Source organism: Megascapheus bottae, chromosome 15 (assembly GCF_031878675.1).
Source record: "Megascapheus bottae isolate mThoBot1 chromosome 15, mThoBot2.hap1, whole genome shotgun sequence".
NCBI classification, from domain to species: Eukaryota; Metazoa; Chordata; class Mammalia; order Rodentia; family Geomyidae; genus Megascapheus; species Megascapheus bottae.
Window position 1 is genome coordinate 57,684,612 of NC_143523.1, and position 17,601 is coordinate 57,702,212.

Sequence of the window (17,601 nt, forward strand, 5' to 3'; positions counted from 1 at the left end):
TGTGGGTGGGTCTCGGGGACTTTCCTGCCCAGGCTGGCTTCGAACCACAGCTCTTCAGATCTCAGCCTCTGGGCAGCTGGGATTACAGTTGTGAGCCACCAGCGCCCGGCTCGTCAGCTTTTCTGTGTTGTAAGGAGGTTTGTGAAGTCCCGTTATTTATTTATTTATTTTTTAGCACATTTTACTGTCATTGCTACCGTCAAGACTTTGCTGCGGGTAGTGAATTCCTGGGTTGTCCTTCCAACTTGTTCTCCCCTCTCCCCCAAATCTCTGATTTAAGCAGCCCTGTCCAGCTAGGGCAGAACCTGCACCACCGCCCAGCTCACCAGGTCCCCGCCTAGACGTCTTGTTCTTGCGCGTGCGCAGCTCTGGTCCCAAGTCTTCCTCCACCCCCACTTCTAGGAGCTCGCGCTCTTGCGCATGCGCCACTCGGGTTCGCAGTCGGTTTTTCGAAATGCGGGGGTTGCGCTTGCACAGCTTCGGTCTGGGAAAAGTCGGGTCCTACTCCGGGTCAAAGGGCAACCAGCACGCAGAACTTCATGCCGAGACCCAGTGCGGCGGGCGGCTCCGGACCGGGCGCTAGGCAGGGGCGGGGTCTCCCGGTCTTCCTCCCCGGGGCGGAGCACGCGCGCCGCCTGGTGGCCGCCGCGCGCACTCGCGCTCCCTCCCGGCTGCCCCCGGTGCTGGCCTGGACACCGTGCTGTGAGCGCTGCCCGGGCTGGCCTTGAACCGAGAGCCTCCTGAGCCACTGGCGCCCGGTGGTGTCTCTTTAGGGCTCTGAAGGTCGATTCATTTATCACCCTACTCTGAGCACTGGGAGCTCCAAGAGCAGTTCCCCAGTGGAAGGTGCAACGGATGCGATTTTTATTCCCCAAGGCCCAGATCCCCTGGCTCCAGGGATGGGAGGGGCCCTTGGCCTCTTCCATTCAGGGCTGGCTTCCTTTTGCTCTGTTCTCCTCCCCCCTTCCTTCTGTGCCAGCCCGGGGGGTTTGCACTCAGGGTCTGAGCACCGCCATCGGGCTCCCTCAGGGTCAGCGCTCTACCTCCTCAGCCACAGCACCACTGTGGGCCTTTTCAGTCTCGGTGCATGCTAGGCAAGCACTCTACCACTAGAACACGCTCCCGGCCCATCAGGGCTGGCTATCCCTTGAGCCACACCCCTTTTCCAGCTTTTTGGTGGTTAATTGAAGATAGTCTCAGGGATTTTTCTGCCCCAGCTGGCTTCAAACTCTGGTCCTTCGATCTCACCCTTCAAGCAGCTAGGATTACAGGTGTGGGCCACCACCACATCCTGGTTTCTTTAAAAAGAACGAAATAGCTCTGGTTGTGACAGGCACATAAGCTACACTCAACCTAGAGATGGCAGAACTGTGAAACCACAGGTTTAATCTGACCTAACCCCTGGCCAATGGTGGTGATCTTTAGCTCCACCCTCCCTTGGCGTGGAGGACTGTTTGGATGATTCCCAACTGCACCGATAGTCTATTTTATGTAAGGTCCAGGTCTACTTGTACTTTAGAGCATAAACATCAGATCTCTCCCTAGTAACATTTCCTTCATCACTGCAGAAGAGGCTACACCTGTGTGTTTAGATTTCAAGTTCTAAGGAGACATGAGGTATATGAAGTATGTCTTTGTGTAGGGGCTGTTGCCCCTCTTCTGCAATGTGAGGCCCTCAGGAGAGCCTCTGAAATCATACAGGGTTTTTCTGCCTGTGAGATAGCGGGCTGTTACTCATTCCTTACATTTAGCCCAGACTGCTTACTTCCACTATCATAAACCTTAGTTTGACCTGGGTACACTGATTTACGCCTGTAATCCTAGCTACTCAAGATGCCGAGATTTGATCATTTTGATTCAAATCTAGCCTAGGCAAGAAAGTCTGAGACTTTTATTCCCAACCAGCAAAAAGTCAGGTGTGGCTGAAGTGATATAGTGCCAACCTTGAATGAAAAAGCTAACAGACAGTATTAGGCCCCAAGTTCAAGTCCTAGTCCTACTGTGTGCCTTTGTACACCTGTTCTTGCCCTTCTGAGAGTCTTTGAAGTTCCTTTGATGTTTTCTGCCCTTTCCAGTGGAGCCAGTAAAGTTCCTAGGGAAGAGGGTTCTGCCTGGTTCCTAAGGTAAGTATTTTTATTTACCAGTCCAGGAGCTTGAACTCAGGGCCTGGGTGCAGTCTCTGAGCTTGTTTTGCTCATGGCAGGGGTTCTACCACTGAGTAGTTTATTGGAGGTCAAAGTCTCATGGAGTTTTCTACCCAGGTTGGCTTCAAACCTTGAGCTTTAGATCTCAGCCTCCTGAGTCGGTAAGATTATAGGCGTGAGCCACTAGTGCCCAGCTAGATACAGAATATATGATATTGTCACAAAAAATTTGCAATGATACACTGAGGTAGAGACAAAGAAAGTTCATTAGTAAGCCACACCAAGGCAGTACACAACCAGAAGTGGGTGGACACATCAGATGACAGGTCCAGGAGAGCCCTAGGTTTGGGGATATTTATGGTGAAAAATGTGGTCTGGGGAAACCAGCACTCGTGGCTCACACCCATAATCCTAGACACTCGGGAAGATAATCTCTGAGGATTGCCATTCAAAGCCAGCCTTAGCAGGAAAGTCTGTGAGACTTTTTTGTTGGTGGTAGTTGTGGGGCCTGAACTCTGGGCCTGGGCACTGTTCCTGAGCTCTTCAGCACTCTACCACTTAAGCCCCAGTACCACTTCTGGTTTTCTGGCAGTTGATTGGAGACGAGTCTCATGGACTTTTGTGGGACCGGGCTGGATTTGAACCCTGATGCTCAGATCTTAGCCTCCGGAGTACCTGGGATTACAGGCAGCTAGGATCACAGACGTAAGCCACCAGCACCTGGCTCTATGTGCTTTTAAGCGAGCTACAATATTTCTAAACTCCTGCTTCTACCCCTCCGCAGGGTTTTTTCTTTTCTTTTTTTTTTTTTTTAAGTAGTTGTGGGGTTTGAACTCTGGGCCTGGGAGCTGTCCCTGAGCTCTTCAGTTCAAGGCTAGTGCTCTACCACTTGAACCTGGTTTTCTGGTGGTTAATTGGAGGTAAAAGTCTCACTGACTTCTATGCCTGGGCTGGCTTTGAACCATGATCCTCAGATCTCTGCCTCTTGAATAGCTAGGATTACAGGCGTGAGCCACCAGCACCTGACCCTTCCACAGTTTTAACACTGATAAAGTGTTAATGTTTTTCTCATATTTGTTTCAAGATGCTGGAGTTTTCTTCCTGGCTTCACATATCCAAAGCTATTGGCCCATTCATTCTCCCTTGTATGTTTTTGTTGTTGTCCGTGTCCTAGGGCTTAGACTCAGGACCTGGTCACTATTTTTTTTTTTAACCTCAAGGTTATAGCTCTACCACTTGAGCCACCAATTTCACCTCCAGCTTTTAGGAGCTTAACTGCAGATAAGATTTTCAAGTCTCGTGGACTTTCCTGCTTTGAACCAACATCTTCACATCTCATTAGAACTACAGGCACAAACCACCAGCACCCAGCTTTCCACTGGACTTTTAGCTCTCATTTCCTTCTCTGTTTGTAGTAAATACCTTTTCTAGTTCAAGCTGGTCACTTAGAACAATTTGAAATCTTGTGTAAGATAGACATTTAATACTGCCAGTTTTTCCTATAAGCTGCGCTTTAGCTATATACAATTCATTATTCATTCCGTTTAAAATTCTCTGTCAGGTTCCCTTGAAAGCACTGTGATTGGGTCTTATCTGTGGACATTAACTGTGCTGCCTTTATTCTGGAAACAGCTTGGCCCCTCCTTGCTTTTACCATGCAGTACCAGTAAACTAGCACCGATCAGGAGATAAGTAGTTATATACATAGATGTACTTCACAAGTAACTCTTCTCTACTGTGTATGGCCACAGATTGATGTCTTTTTTTTTGTATATGTGCAGGTCCTGGGACTTGAACTCAGGGCCTGGGTGTTTTCCCTGACCTTAAGGGTAGCGCTTTGTCACTTGAGCCACAGCTCCATTTCTAGTTTTTTGGTGGTGAATCTAAGAGTTTTGGATACTTTCCTGCTCAGCGGGCATTGAACTTCAATCCTACATCCTCAGCCTCCCGAGTAGCTAGGATTACTAGCTAGGCATGAGCTATAAGTGCTGGCTTATGCACATTTTTGCACTGAATGCCCAAGATTCCCAGGCCCACTCTCCAACTAGCTTCAGCCTCATATGGCTAGAGTATGCAACCACAGTTTGTTTTGTTTTTGCCAGTCCTGGGGCTTGAACTCAGGGCCTAGGCACCGTCCCTTAGCTTCTTTTGCTCAAGGCTAGCATTCTACCCCTGGAGACAGCCCCACTTCCCTCTTTCTAGAGATTAATTGGAGATAAGAATCTCACAGTCTTTAGTGAACAGGCTGGCTTTGAACTTCGATCCTCAGCTCTCAGCCTCCAGAGTAGCTAGGATTACAGGTTCACACCGTGCTCAGTTCACTTCTGACTTTTTATGTGTATGTGGTACTGAGGGATTGGACCTGGGGCTTCATGTGTATCAGGTGTGCACTCAACCACTAAGTTACATCCCTAGCCCAGGAACATAGTTTAAAGGATCCTCAGGAAATCCAGAAAATATGGAGATGGAGTTGGAGGCATGGCTCAGTTGGTAGAGCCATGAGTGAAAGCGATAGGTATACCAAGTTTGATTCTAGGTCTTAAAACTAAAACAAAAGATAAGAAAATATGAAGAATCAAGGCACATTAATTGAAGAGAAACAAAGGTTGTAATTTCTCAAGGGAATGTGGATAAAAAGGAACATGTCCTGCTTCGACAAATGCAAAGTTCTTTCAATTAAAATGCTGGGTAGCAAGTGCATTTCTAATAACACTGGCTGAGTTATAGTGAACAGATGTTTTCACTATACCCACTGAAAATCTAGAACAATCCATTCATTGTATAGCATAACAAAGTGCTTGGTAGTCAAATACTTTATGTGATATTTCACTGAGGGAACCTATCTCTGTAGCCCTTACTGTCTATCTCTTTTGCAGAGTTAGGTTAAAAAATATTAACCGGGTATCAGTGGCTCATGCTCCTAGCTTCTCAGGAGGCTGAGATCTGAAGATCATGGTTTGAAGCCAGTCCGGGCAGAAAAGTCTGTGAGACTTGTATCTACAATTTGTCACCAAAAAGCCAGAAGTGGAGCTGTGGCTTAAGTGGTAGAGTGCTGGCCTTGAGTTAAAAAGACTTAGGCAGGCAGGGAATGTGGCTGGCAATGAGTACTTGCCTAGCATGCATGAAACCCTTATAGACAGAAAAAGGTGGAAGTGCTAGCCTTGAGCACAGAGGTTCAAGGACAGAGCCGAGGCCCTGAGTTCAAGCCTCAGGACTGGGGATTGGGGGAGGAAGAAACAACCTCAGGCATAGTGCCTAGTCCTGGAGTTCAATCCCCAGCATGCTAAGACCTTGTGCTTCTCAGTTGTTGTTTTAGTCGGGGGCTTGAACTCAGGGCCTGAGCACTGTCCTTGGACTTTCTCTCAAGGCTAGAGCTCTACCACTTGAGCCACAGCACCACTTCCAGTTTTTTAGGTATGTGGTACTAAGGAATTGAACCTGGGTCTTTGTGCATACTAGGCAAGCACTCTACCACTAGGCCAAACTCCTGGCCCACTAAGGCATTGTGCATGATTAGGCAGGCACTCTGACACTGGGCTACCTCCTATCTTCTCAGCTGTTAATGTGTGTATGTACATACATACATACACACATACACATATGTGTATATATTTTTTTGAGGGGGGTTGATTCTGGGGCTTGAACTCAGGGCCTTTGCTGAAGGCTCGTGCTCTATCACTTTCATTGCTTGCTTTTATGGTAGTTTAACAGAGATAAGAGTCTCCCAGACTTTCATGCATAGGCTGTTTTCGAACTGAAATCTTCAGATCTCAGTCTCCTGAGTAGCTAAGATGACAAGCATGAACCACCAGTGCCCGGCTTCAAAATAGTGTTCTGAAGGGCTGAAAGCACACGCCCCTCAGCGAGGGTCCTTGCTGTGTACCCGCTGGTGGATGTGGAGGTTGGAGCTCTGGCTGAAGCCCTTCCCACACTGCCCACACTCGTAGGGCTTCTCCCCCGTGTGCACCCGCTGGTGGATGAGGAGCTTGGAGCTCTGGCTGAAACCCTTTCCACACCGGCCACAGTGGTAGGGCTTCTCCCCAGTGTGCACACGCAGGTGAATGCGAAGGTCCGAGCTCTGGCTGAAGCCCTTCCCACACTCGTAGCACTGGTACGGTTTCTCTCCCGTGTGGATGCACCGGTGAATGTGCAGGTTCGAACTTTGGCTGAAGCCCTTCCCACACTCCCCACACTTGTAGGGCCTCTCTCCCGTGTGTACCCGCTGGTGGATGTGCAGGTTGGAGCGCTGACTGAAGCTCATGCCACACTCCCCGCAGGCGTAGGGCTTCTCCCCTGTGTGCACTCGCTGGTGGATGTGCAGTTTGGAGCTCTGGCTGAAGCCTTTTCCACACTTGTCACACTTGTAAGGTTTCTCTCCTGTGTGGACGGCGTGGTGGATGAGCAGGCTGGAGCTCCGGGTGAAGCCTTTCCCACACTTGTCACACTTGTAGGGTTTCTCGTCTGTGTGGACAGTGCGGTGGATGAGCAGGCTGGAGCTCCGGGTAAAGCCTTTCCCGCACTGCTCACACCTGTAGGGTTTTTCTTCTTTGTGGTCCCTTTGATGATGTGGTAGCTCTGAGTTCTGATGGAAGGGTTTCTTACCCCGATCCCATTTACAAAGTTTCTCTGCAGTGTGGACAGTCTCATGGGAATGAAGTCTGTCCTCACAGTGCTCGTGGCTACAGGATGTCCCATCTCTGTGAGCGCTCTGATGACTGCGACTGACCGACTGAGGTTTCGGTTTACAAATATCTTTACAATTACGGTCAATGCTATCCAGAGATCCTTTGAACTGGCCATTCTGGCAAGGTGCCTCACCATGGAGCAATGGCGCCCCCACCTCTGTGACGTCAGATGCAGGGTGAAATTGAGGGCTGTCAGAAGAATGGGCCTCCTGAGGACTCTCTCTTACTAACAGTTTCCCCTCAATGCTCTCTTCATTTACAAAGAGACCTTTAGTCTCCTGAGACTTATTCCTACAGAATGACACAGAGGAGTCTCGTATGGCCATTTGGATTTAGACTTTTCAAAGAAAAAAAATATTTTTTTTCACTTTCAATATTTATGAAATCACTTTGAAGAGCTACCACATTGTTTCTGAAAATATGATAGATTTCTTTTCTCCACTTTAAAAAAAAATATATACATACACACACACACACACATACACAAACACACACACAAAAGTTCTGGGGCTTCTTAGGGCCTGGACGCTGTCCCTGAGCTTTTTTTTTTTTTCCTTCTCTAAGTTAGTGCTCTACCACTTGAACCACAGCTTTACTTTCAACTTTTTGCTGGTTAACTGGAAATCAGAGTTTCACAGACTTCCCTTTTTTGGCTTCAAATTATGATTGTCAGATCACAGCCTCCTGAGTTTCTGGAATTCCAGGTAGAGATGCTGGCACCTGGCTTTTCTCCACTTACGTTGAAGACCTCGTTCAGGATTCCAGTTCAGTTGTCCCTTGAAGAGTCATAATGTAATCCTGGTGTCCAGGTATGGAGTGGCTGTGGTTTCTTCCAAAATTAAATAGTAGGAAAGCTCATATATGGAGTGCTTATGTTCTTTCTCTTTAAGAATCTCCATAGAATTTCCATTCAGCTCTCCTAGGAAAGGATTCAGTGGTAAGATTTTAAAAAAAGAAAGGGTAGATTTTAAGATTTCAGAACAGGAGTGCCTAAGGCACAAACACTTGTTAACTAGGACAGCCTTTGGCTTGTCCTAGGAGTCATCTCCTTTAACAATGTCAGGAGAAGGGAGACCTGTATTCAGCTTTTCTTTTTTTTTGGTGTGTGTGTGTGTGTGTGCGTGCGTGTGTGTGTGCGCGCACGCGCGCACACACACATGCATGCGTGCCACTACTGAGACTTGAACTTGGGACCTGAGTGCTGTTCTTTAGCTGTCTGCTCAAGGCTGCTCTACCATTTGAGCCACATCATCACTTCTAGCTTTTTGGTGGTTAACTGGAGATAGGAATCTCATGGACTTTTCTGCCTTGGCTGACTGAGAACTCAGATCACAGCTTTCTGACTAGCTAGGATTACAGGCATGAGCCACTGGTTACCAGCTTGAAAAGATTTCTGAATAAAAAAAAGTAGGACAAAATAGGTTGATAGTACAGGGAAAACTTTGGAAGTTATAGGCATAGTAATTATTTTCTGCATGGTTCTACAATTGCCCCCCCAAAAAGAACAAGAATTAACAGTGGCTCATTCCTGTAACCCTTGTTACTCAGGAGGCTGAGGTTTGGTGATCACAGTTCAGAGGCAACTAGGGCAGGAAAGCCTGGGAGACTCTGACCTCCAATTCATCAGCAGAAAAGCCAGAAATGGAGGTGAGGCTCAAGGGTTAGTGTGTCAGCCTTAAACTGAAAAAGTTAAGGTACAGTGCCAAGGCCCTAAGCACTGGCCAAAAAAAAAAAAAAATTGACAATTAGGATTGCATCAAATCAAACATACTTTACAAGGAAACAAAAGACAACCCACAGAGAGTATGAAAATCTTTGCCAGATAGTGAACAAATAAAGGATTCATATTCAGAATATGCAGAGAGCTCAAGACATTTAAACAGCAAAATAACTCAAAAGATGGCCAAATGAACAGTTCTTAGAAGAAGAAATACAAATGACTCATACATACATGAAATGTTGAGCATCTTTAGATGTAAGGAAATGCACATCAAAATAAGATTGTATTTCACCTTGATGTCAATTATCAAGAGAACAACAAATGCTGGCGAGGATGTTGGGGAAAAAGGGAATAAAGGTTCCTTACACACTGTTGGTGTGTGGGTGGACATACCCAGGATCCTGAACATGCTAGACAAGCATCCTGCTCTGAGCTATTCTCCTCACACCTACTGTTTCATAACTGGTGTGTGTGTGTGTGTGTGTGTGTGTGTGTGTGTGTGTGTACAGGTGAAGGGATTAAACTCAGGGTCTGGGCATTTTCATTCAAGGCTGGTACTCTACTACTTGAGCCACAGATCCACTTCTGGCTTTTTGGTGATTAAGTGAAGATGAGTCTCACAGATTTTGCTGTCTAGGCTGGTTTCAAACTTGTATCCGCAGATCTCAGCATTCTTTTTTTTTTTGGGTGGGTCATGGGGCTTAAACTTGGCCTGGGCACTGTCCCTGAGCTCTTAAACTCAAGGCTACTGCCCTACCCCTGAGTCACAGTTTTTCTAGAGGTTAACTGGAGATAATAGTCTCAGGTTCTTTTGTGCTCAGGCTGGCTTTGAACCATGATCCTTAGATCTCAGCCATCTGAGGAGCTAGGATTACAGGCGTGAGCCACCAACACAGCCAGATCTCAGCATTCTAAGTAGCTAGGATTATAGGTGTGAGCCACCAGTGTCAAGCTTATTTTATTTATATATACTTATGTATATAAATCTGTATTATATAATACTACATGTACTATCATATAATGTGCATGCTCTCTCTATATACTATATATAAATATATAGTATGTATGTATATATCTCAAGAACAGCACCCAGGTTCTGAGTTCAAGCCCTAGTACCTATATGAAAACAAAACTTGCCATACAGCAAAGTGTCAGGCCATCTTATTCCAAGGCCTGATCTAGCTTGGCTGTATAGCAAAATGAAAATGTTAAGGTGAAGACTGAGAGATTCATATGGAATAACAAAAAAGCATGGCTGGGGTGTGGCTTAGGAATAACAGAAAAACTTGGCTAGGGATGTGGCTTAAGAGGTAGAATGCCTGCTCTGTAAGCATGAGGCACCAAATTCAATCCCAAGTACCCCCCCCAACACGCAAAATAAATACTCATCTCCTGGGAATGAGAGTATTAAAGATAGGATGAAGTGACAGAAAATGATCCAGGAGCTGGATGTGGGGCATCGTGGCTCACACCTGTAATCCTAGCTGCTCAGGAGGCTGAGATCTGAGGATCAAGGTTCAAAGCCAGCCCAGGTACAAAAGGACCTGAAACTCATATCTCCAGTTAAACTCAAAAGTGATAAATGGGGATTGGCTCAAAGGTAGGGTGGTAGTCTTGATCAGAAGCGCTCAGGGACAGTGCCCAGGCAGAGTTCAAGCCCCAAGACACCGCCCCCCCCCCCCAAAAAAAAAGATATGATTGAAGAAGTAACACACAAAAAGATGTTTCTGGGCTGGGAGCATGGCCTAGTGGTAGAGTGCTCACCTAATATGCATGAAGCCCTGGGTTCAATTTCATACACAGAAAAAAGCTGGAAGTGGTGCTGTGGTTCAAGTGGTAGAGCCTTGAGCAAAGTGTATTTAAGCCCTAGGACTGGCAAAAAAAAAAGAAAAAAAGAATCTCAGACTTTCTTCTGCCTAGGTGTAAGCTCACTTCAAACCTTAGTCCTCATACCTGTTTCCTCAGTAGCTAGGATTAGTTGAGAGCCAGTGGCCACTAGCTCTGTTTTATTTTTCATGAGGTCCTAAGGTTTACCAGTTTGTGCTTTGGCTATGGGTCATTTGGTGAAACAGTTTTTTTTTTTCTTTCTTTCTTTTCTTTTTTGTGTAAGACTGGAATTCGTACTCAGTACCTGACACTTTGGGTCATTGAGTGTCTGTACTCTACCCCCACCGAGCCACACCTCTCTTTCATTCTGCTTTTATAGACACTGCACACTGAATCTTGAGTTTTCTAAGAAATGATTTTTTTTGGGTGGGGGGCAGTCTTAGGTTTGAACTCAGAGCCTGGGCACTGTCCTTGGGCTTTCCTAAGGCTAGTGCTATATCACTTGAGCCACAGCACCATTTCCGGCTTTTTCCATGTATGTGGTACTGAGGAATCGAGCCCTGGTCTTTGTGCGTGCTAGGCAAGTACTCTACTATGAGGCCAGATACCTGGCTTATTAATTTTTTAAAAGTAAATATTAACTATAGAAAACCGGGCACCTAGCTCCTCAAGAAGCTGAGATCTGAGGATTATGGTTCAAAGCCAGCCCAGGAAGGAAAGTCCATGAGACTCTTATCTCCAGTTAACCACCAGAAAACTGGAAGTGGCACTGTGGCTCAAGGGGTAGGGTGGTAACCTTGAGCTGAAGAGCTCAGGGACAAAGCCCAGGCTAAAAGTTCAAATTCCATGACTGACAAAAAACAAAACAAAAAATATATGTATATATTATATATACATGCTATATATACTACATATATTATATACATATAATGTATATAATTATACAATATATACACATAATATGTATATTTATGTATATGTATATACATATAATGTATATGTACATATACACGTATACATTTATACACACATATATGTATATAATATATACATATGCTATAGATAATACATATGTATATATATACACATACTATGGAGCAAGAATGAGGAACTATAACCATAGTGTATTACTTGATGCTACAGGGAAGTATAATTATAGTCAAAGGAATGTAAGAATCGAACATTGAAATTCTGATACACTTGGGAGAATGGACATACTGGGGCAGGTAAGATATTTAAAAAGTGATATCCTGGGGCAGGGAGTTTGGCCTAGTGGTAGAGTGCTTGCCTAGCATGCACAAAGACCCTATTTGATTCCTCAGTACCACATACATAGAAAAAGTCAGAAATGGTGGTGTGGCTCAAGTAGCAGAGTGCTATCCTTGAGGAAAAAGCCCAAAGGACAATGCTCAGGCCCTGAGTTCAAGCACCAGGACTTGGGTGGGGGGTGATATCCTCCTCTATGAACTGAAAGAGTCAATAGGAAATATTAACATTAGCCCAGCATGTGGTTCACGACTGTCCCAGGCTTGTGGGAGGTATTTTGGTCTAGGCTAGCCTTGGCTAAAAAAGGATCCTATGTGAACAAAAAATATATATAAAAAGAGCTAGAGAGGGGCAGAGCTTGTGCCCAAGCAAGTATAACACCCCAAATTCAGAATCCAATGTAGCAATAATAATAAATACAAGGAAAATAAAATGTCAAATCTCAATACTATATTGTAACACCATACATTTGTAATCCTAGCACTTGGGAATCTGAGGAAGGAGGAACACAAATTTGAGGCCAGCCTATTTTTGAGATCCCATCTCAAAATAACAGCAATTATTTTTTTCTTCTTTGTCTTGTTTGTCCATTTATTTGTCTTTGGGAAGGTAAAGGAGGGGGGGCACAGAAATGGAGGGACAGAGGATAAACAAAAGCAGCAGCGGGACTTACTGGACACTATATTGAAACGAATCTAATCAACTTAGCCAGAGTGATGGCTCAGCCTGTAATCCTAGCTACTCAGGAAGCTGAGATCTGAGGATCAACATTCAAAGTCAGCCTGGAAACAAAAGGACCTGAGACTCTTATCTCCAATTAACCTCTAGAAAACAGGGAAGTGGGGCTTGGCTCAAGGGTAGGGCAGTAGCCTTGAGCTGCATAGCTCAGGGACAGTGCCCTGGCATTCAAGCCCCATGACCCACACAAAAAAATTATATAATCAACTTATTAGCAGGGATGGGAGGGAAGAAGTAGAAGAAAGTGAGGGAAGGGGTGACACTGGCCAAAAAGAAATATACTCTTGAGTTGGGTACTGGTGGCTCATGCCTGTAATCCTAGTTACTTAGGAGGCTGAGATCTGAGGACCATAATCTTATCTCCAATAAACTACTCAAAAAAATTGGAAGTGCTGCTAGGAGTTAGAGCACTGGCCTAGAGCTAAAGAAGGTCAAGGATAGAGCCCAGGCCCAGAGTTCAAGCCCAAGGACTGGAAATATATTCTTTATCCAACTTATGTAACTATAACCCCTCTGCACATCATCTATATAATAACAAAAATAAAACAGCAAAAAAGCCCAACAAGAACTAAACCAGGCCGGGAGTTTGGCCTAGTGGTAGAGTGCTTGCCTAGCATGCATGAAGACCTGGGTTCGATTCCTCGGTACCACATACATAGAAAAAGAAAAGCCTAAAATGGTGCTGAGGCTCAAGCAGTAGAGCTCTAGCCTTGAGAAAGTCCAAGGACAGTGCTCAGGCCCTGAGCTCAAGCCCAGGACTGGCAAAAAAAAAAAAAAAAAAAAAAAGAACTAAACCAGCAAGTTACTATTCAAATGAAATACAAAGCTGGATTTAGTTTAATAAATTTTGTGCCACTACTGTGGTTTGAACTCAAGGCCCCAGTGCTGTCCCTTTTCCACGGAAGGCTAACACTCTGACTTGAGCCACAGCTTCCCTTCCAGCTCAGTGGTGAATTGGAGCTGAGACTCTCTGTCAAGCACTTTCCTGGCTTCCAACCATGATGCTCCCATCTCAGCCTCATAAGTACCTGCATTACAGGCACGAGCAAGTTACACAGCATCTCACGGCTGGTGAGCCATACCCGCGCTGTCTCACAGTGCAGCGTGATGAACCAAGATAAAAACAACCCCCAGGAAAGCCATTAATGTTGACGTCTGGTCCTGTCCCAGAACGGAGGGCCGTGTCTGACTGATGTAGGGGAAGGAAACCCCAACTCACCTGGATGGTGGCCGCATCCTCTGGGAAGGGCAGATTCCTGGAAAGGCGGAGCAGACACAAAGAAGCCATGAAAATGACGCCCACAGGTGCCATGGGCTGCAGTCCAGCAAGACCTCGGCCCTGCTCCTGCGAGGCGCCCCTCCCCCGCCAGTGGGGCGCCTCGACCCGCAGCGGCTGCATCCCTCCGGCCCCCGACCTCAGAGCCGCCCCATGGCCCCTCCCGGGACCCCGCTTTCGTGTCTGGGGGGCCGGGCTTCGCTCCCCCTCGGGGTCAGGGAGCACACTGCCACCGAAAGCCGGGGATCAGGGCCTGTTGTTCGGTCGGGCCTGGCGACAGCGGGGCGCCCGGAACCTTGGCCTGTGGGGCCGTAGGGGGGGTGGGGGGGCCTGCGTGCAGCTTGTCGCGCTGCGCGGGGACAAGGCGCCCGGACCCACGCAGCTGGCAGGGCGCGACAGCTCCGCCCTGGTGTCCAGGGTCTCGGTACACCTGCTGGCGACCCGGGCCGCGGCGAAGGCCGCCCCGCCCACCTCACCTCCCACGTGGAGGCCTCCGGAATAGACGCCGGGATCCCGCACAGACCAGCGGCCTCCGCCAGGCCTGAACTACATGTCCCAGCAGGCTGCGGTGCGCCAGACGCGCCACTTCCGGCGGCGGAGGGCGGGGCGGGCGGGGTCCGTTTGTGCGCCTTTAGTCTGAACACTGGCTAGAGAAGAGTGAATAGAGTTCGTTCACGTTATGCTTAAACACGAAAGAAATACACCATGGGGATGTGTTTTTTGTATGTGTGCGGGGGGGTCATGGGGCTTGAACTCTGGGCCTCAGCTCTTCAGCTCAAGACTGCCGCCCTACCTCTGCAGCCACAGGCCACTTCCGGTTTCCTCGAGGTTAACTGGAGATGAGTCTCAGGTCCTTTTGTGCCCAGGCTGGCTTGGAACCTTGATCCGCAATCTCAGCCTCCGGAGTAGATGTGTGTCACTGCGCCCGCTAGGGATGAATTTTTTTTTTTAAATTAAAGTGTCACTGGGGGGGAATGGGTCGTAAATACCATAATCTCCACCCCCACCCCCAGAGCAGAGGACTGAAGGGCCTTGCACTTGCCAGGCAAGTGTATTTCACTGAACTAAATCCCCAACCCCCGCAAGTATTTTACCTTTAAAAATATTCAGAGGCCGGGCATTGGTGGCTCAGGCCTGTAATCCCAGCCATTCAGGAGGCCGAGGTCTGAGGATCATGGTCCAAAGCCAGCTCGGGCAGGAAAGCTGTGAGACGCATTTCCAGTTAGGTACGGGAAGCCCGAATACTTAGAGTGCTAGCCTTGGGCAGGAACAGCTTAAGGACAGGACCCAGGCCCAGAGTTCAAGCCCCACAAGTGACCGAAACAACAACAAAAAACGAATTCAGAAATTAGGCCAGGCACTGTAATCTTACTACCTTAATCATTGATACTCAGGGGGCATAAATAGGAGAACTCTAGCCTTGGAAAGTCCAAGGACAGTGCTCAAGGCCCTGAGCTCAAGCTTGGGACTGGCAAAACATAAATAAATTCAAGGGCTCAGAATGTGTCTTAGTGGTAGAATGCCTGCCGGCCTACTATGCATGAAGCCCTGCGTTCAATTCTTCAGCACCGCATAAAGAGAAACAGCTGGTAGTGGCACTATGTCTCCAGTGGTAGAGGGCTAGCCTTGAGCAAAAAACTTATTCAAAGAGTAATGAGATGGCAGTGTCCCTCAGTTGGTAGATCCACTACGTAGAAAGTGCCAGGCAGGGATAATAACCCTCAGTACTACACACACACACACACAGTTGTGTGCCAGTTGTGGAGATTGAACTCAGGGCCTGGGCACCGTCATTGGACACTTTTTGCTCAAGGCTAATGCTCTGCCACTTGAGCCACAGCATCACTTCCAGCTTTTTCTAGGAATCGAACCCAGGGCTTTGTGCATGCAAGGCCAGCACTCTACCACTAAGCTACTCTCCCAGCTCCAAAAAAAAAATTTTAACCATTCAACATTTCTCTGTTTCTCAGTTTTTTCATACTAACAAGTATCACAAAGAAATCCCCTAGTACAACTTTTGTTGTTGATTGTGCAGCTTGAATTCTGGGTCTGGGTATTGTCCCTGAGCACTTCAGCTCCAGGCTAGCACTCTACCACTCTGAGACAGCGTTACTTCCAGTTTTCTGGTGGTTAACTGGGTAAGAGTCTCAGAGACTTTCAGGCTTTCGTGCCTGGGCTGGCTTTGAGTTGCAGTCCTCAGATCTCAGCTTCCCCAGTAGCTTGATTACAGGTGTAAGCTACCAGTGCCCCACTTAAAATTTATCTTCTTTACTCTAAGTCTTTCTTGCCATTTCTTGGGTTCTGGGAAGGAAAGGAATGATTCATAAGAATTGCTTTTTACCAGCACTAGGGCTTCAACACACGGACTGGGTACTGTCCCTAAGCTTTTTGTGCTCAAGGCTGATCTACTTACTACCCATTGAGCCACACCTCCAACTTCTGAATTTTTATTTTTTGCCAGTACTGGGGCTTGACCTCAGGGCCTAGCACTGTCCTTGGACACATTTTGCTCAAGGCTAGTGCTCTGCCATTTGAGCCACAGCTCCACTTCTGGTTTTTCAGTGTATGTGATACTGAGGAATCAAAAGCAGGGCTTCATGCATGCAAGGCAAGCACTCTACCATTAGGCTACACTCCTGGCCCCCAACTTCTGACTTTTTATGGGTTTATTGGAGATGAGAGTCCCACAGACTTTTTTGCTCAAGCTAACTTAAACTTTGATCCTCAGTTCTCAGCCTTCTGAGTAGCTAAAATTATATGCATGAGCCATTAGCACACAGCTTAAACAGCAAGCTAGCCAATGAGAGCCCAGAAGCTTGGCCTTCCAGAAGTCTGTGCAGATAAAAGGAATGGCTTTTTTCTAGGATATGCTGGTGTTATTCTTTGGAACTGTCTACTTCCTTGCTGTCCTGATCAGGGCTCCATACCTTGGCAGGCAAGATAAGAAGAGGAACAGGGTGACCTTGTTTGGTGCTATAAAGAGCTTCTGGTATTTATAGTCACATGGTTGGAATGGGGGTTATGTTGGTAGGAACATAAAACAAGGAAGAAAAAGAACAAACACAGGTCCTGTGAAAACTTGCATAACTGTCAGACACTGGTGGCTCATGTTGGAATCCTAGCTACTCAGGAGGCTGAGAATTGAGGATCCTGAGGCAAAGCTAAAGTAGAAAAGTCCCCGATTTTTTAAAATCAACGGCAGGATTTGAACTTGGTCCGGGTGCTGTCCCTGAGTTTTGTTTTTTGTTTTTGCCAGTGCTGGGCCTGAGCACTGTCCTTGGACTTTCTCAAGGCTAGAGCTCTACCACTTGAGCCTCAGCACCACTTCCAGGTCTTCGTGCATGCTAGGCAAGCACTTTAACCACTAGGCCAAACTCCCGGCCCATCCCTGAGCTCTTTTTGCTCAAGGCTAGTGCTCTACCACTTTAAGCCACAGTCTACTTCTGGTATTATGGTGATTATCTGGGGGTAAAAAAAATCTCACTAATTTTCCTGTTGGATTGGCTTTGAACGGAAATCCTCAGATCTCGGCGTCCTGAATAGCTAGGATTACAGGCCTGAGCCACCACACCCAGCTCCTGAGTTTCTTTTTAAAGGTGGATGCCATCAACTTCTTAAGTTTAAAATCTACACCTGTGATACTCAAAACAACCTCTGGTATGGCATCTGATTAATAAAGGTACCGTGGGAAATCAGATAAAAATAAACAGAAATGATTAATTATATGTTAATGATGTAAACAAGACATTTATTTGTTCATAATCATTTGGGGGGAAAGGGAAAAAAGTCAGTTTGCCCTACCCAATGCAGGTCTTCCTGGAAGATTCTCCATTCCACAGAATTCAATAGGCCTCTTGATCTTAACAGAGGGTTCTAAACCCTTAATTCATAAAGAAAACTTCCTTTGCACTACATGCTCAAGCTTGGCTGTTGGCACACATTGAG

At 46.7% G+C, this 17,601-nt stretch overlaps 1 protein-coding gene and 1 long non-coding RNA gene across 2 annotated transcripts; both read right to left on the reverse strand.

Annotated features, from left to right (window-relative positions):
- Positions 1 to 5,278: 5,278 nt before the first annotated feature.
- On the reverse strand, positions 5,279 to 7,610 carry Znf239 (zinc finger protein 239). Its single transcript, XM_090346780.1, has one exon. It carries the CDS (start codon positions 7,153 to 7,155, stop codon positions 6,004 to 6,006), a length of 1,152 nt encoding a protein of 383 aa, XP_090202906.1. The 5' UTR covers positions 7,156 to 7,610; the 3' UTR covers positions 5,279 to 6,003.
- Positions 7,611 to 7,697: 87 nt separating this feature from the next.
- LOC150054433 (uncharacterized) lies at positions 7,698 to 14,172 on the reverse strand. Its single transcript, XR_016537868.1, has 3 exons — positions 14,133 to 14,172; positions 13,600 to 13,636; positions 7,698 to 7,748 (listed from the first exon to the last, which is right to left on the reverse strand). It is a non-coding gene; the product is annotated as an uncharacterized LOC150054433 (long non-coding RNA).
- Between the last annotated feature and the right edge of the window lie 3,429 nt (positions 14,173 to 17,601).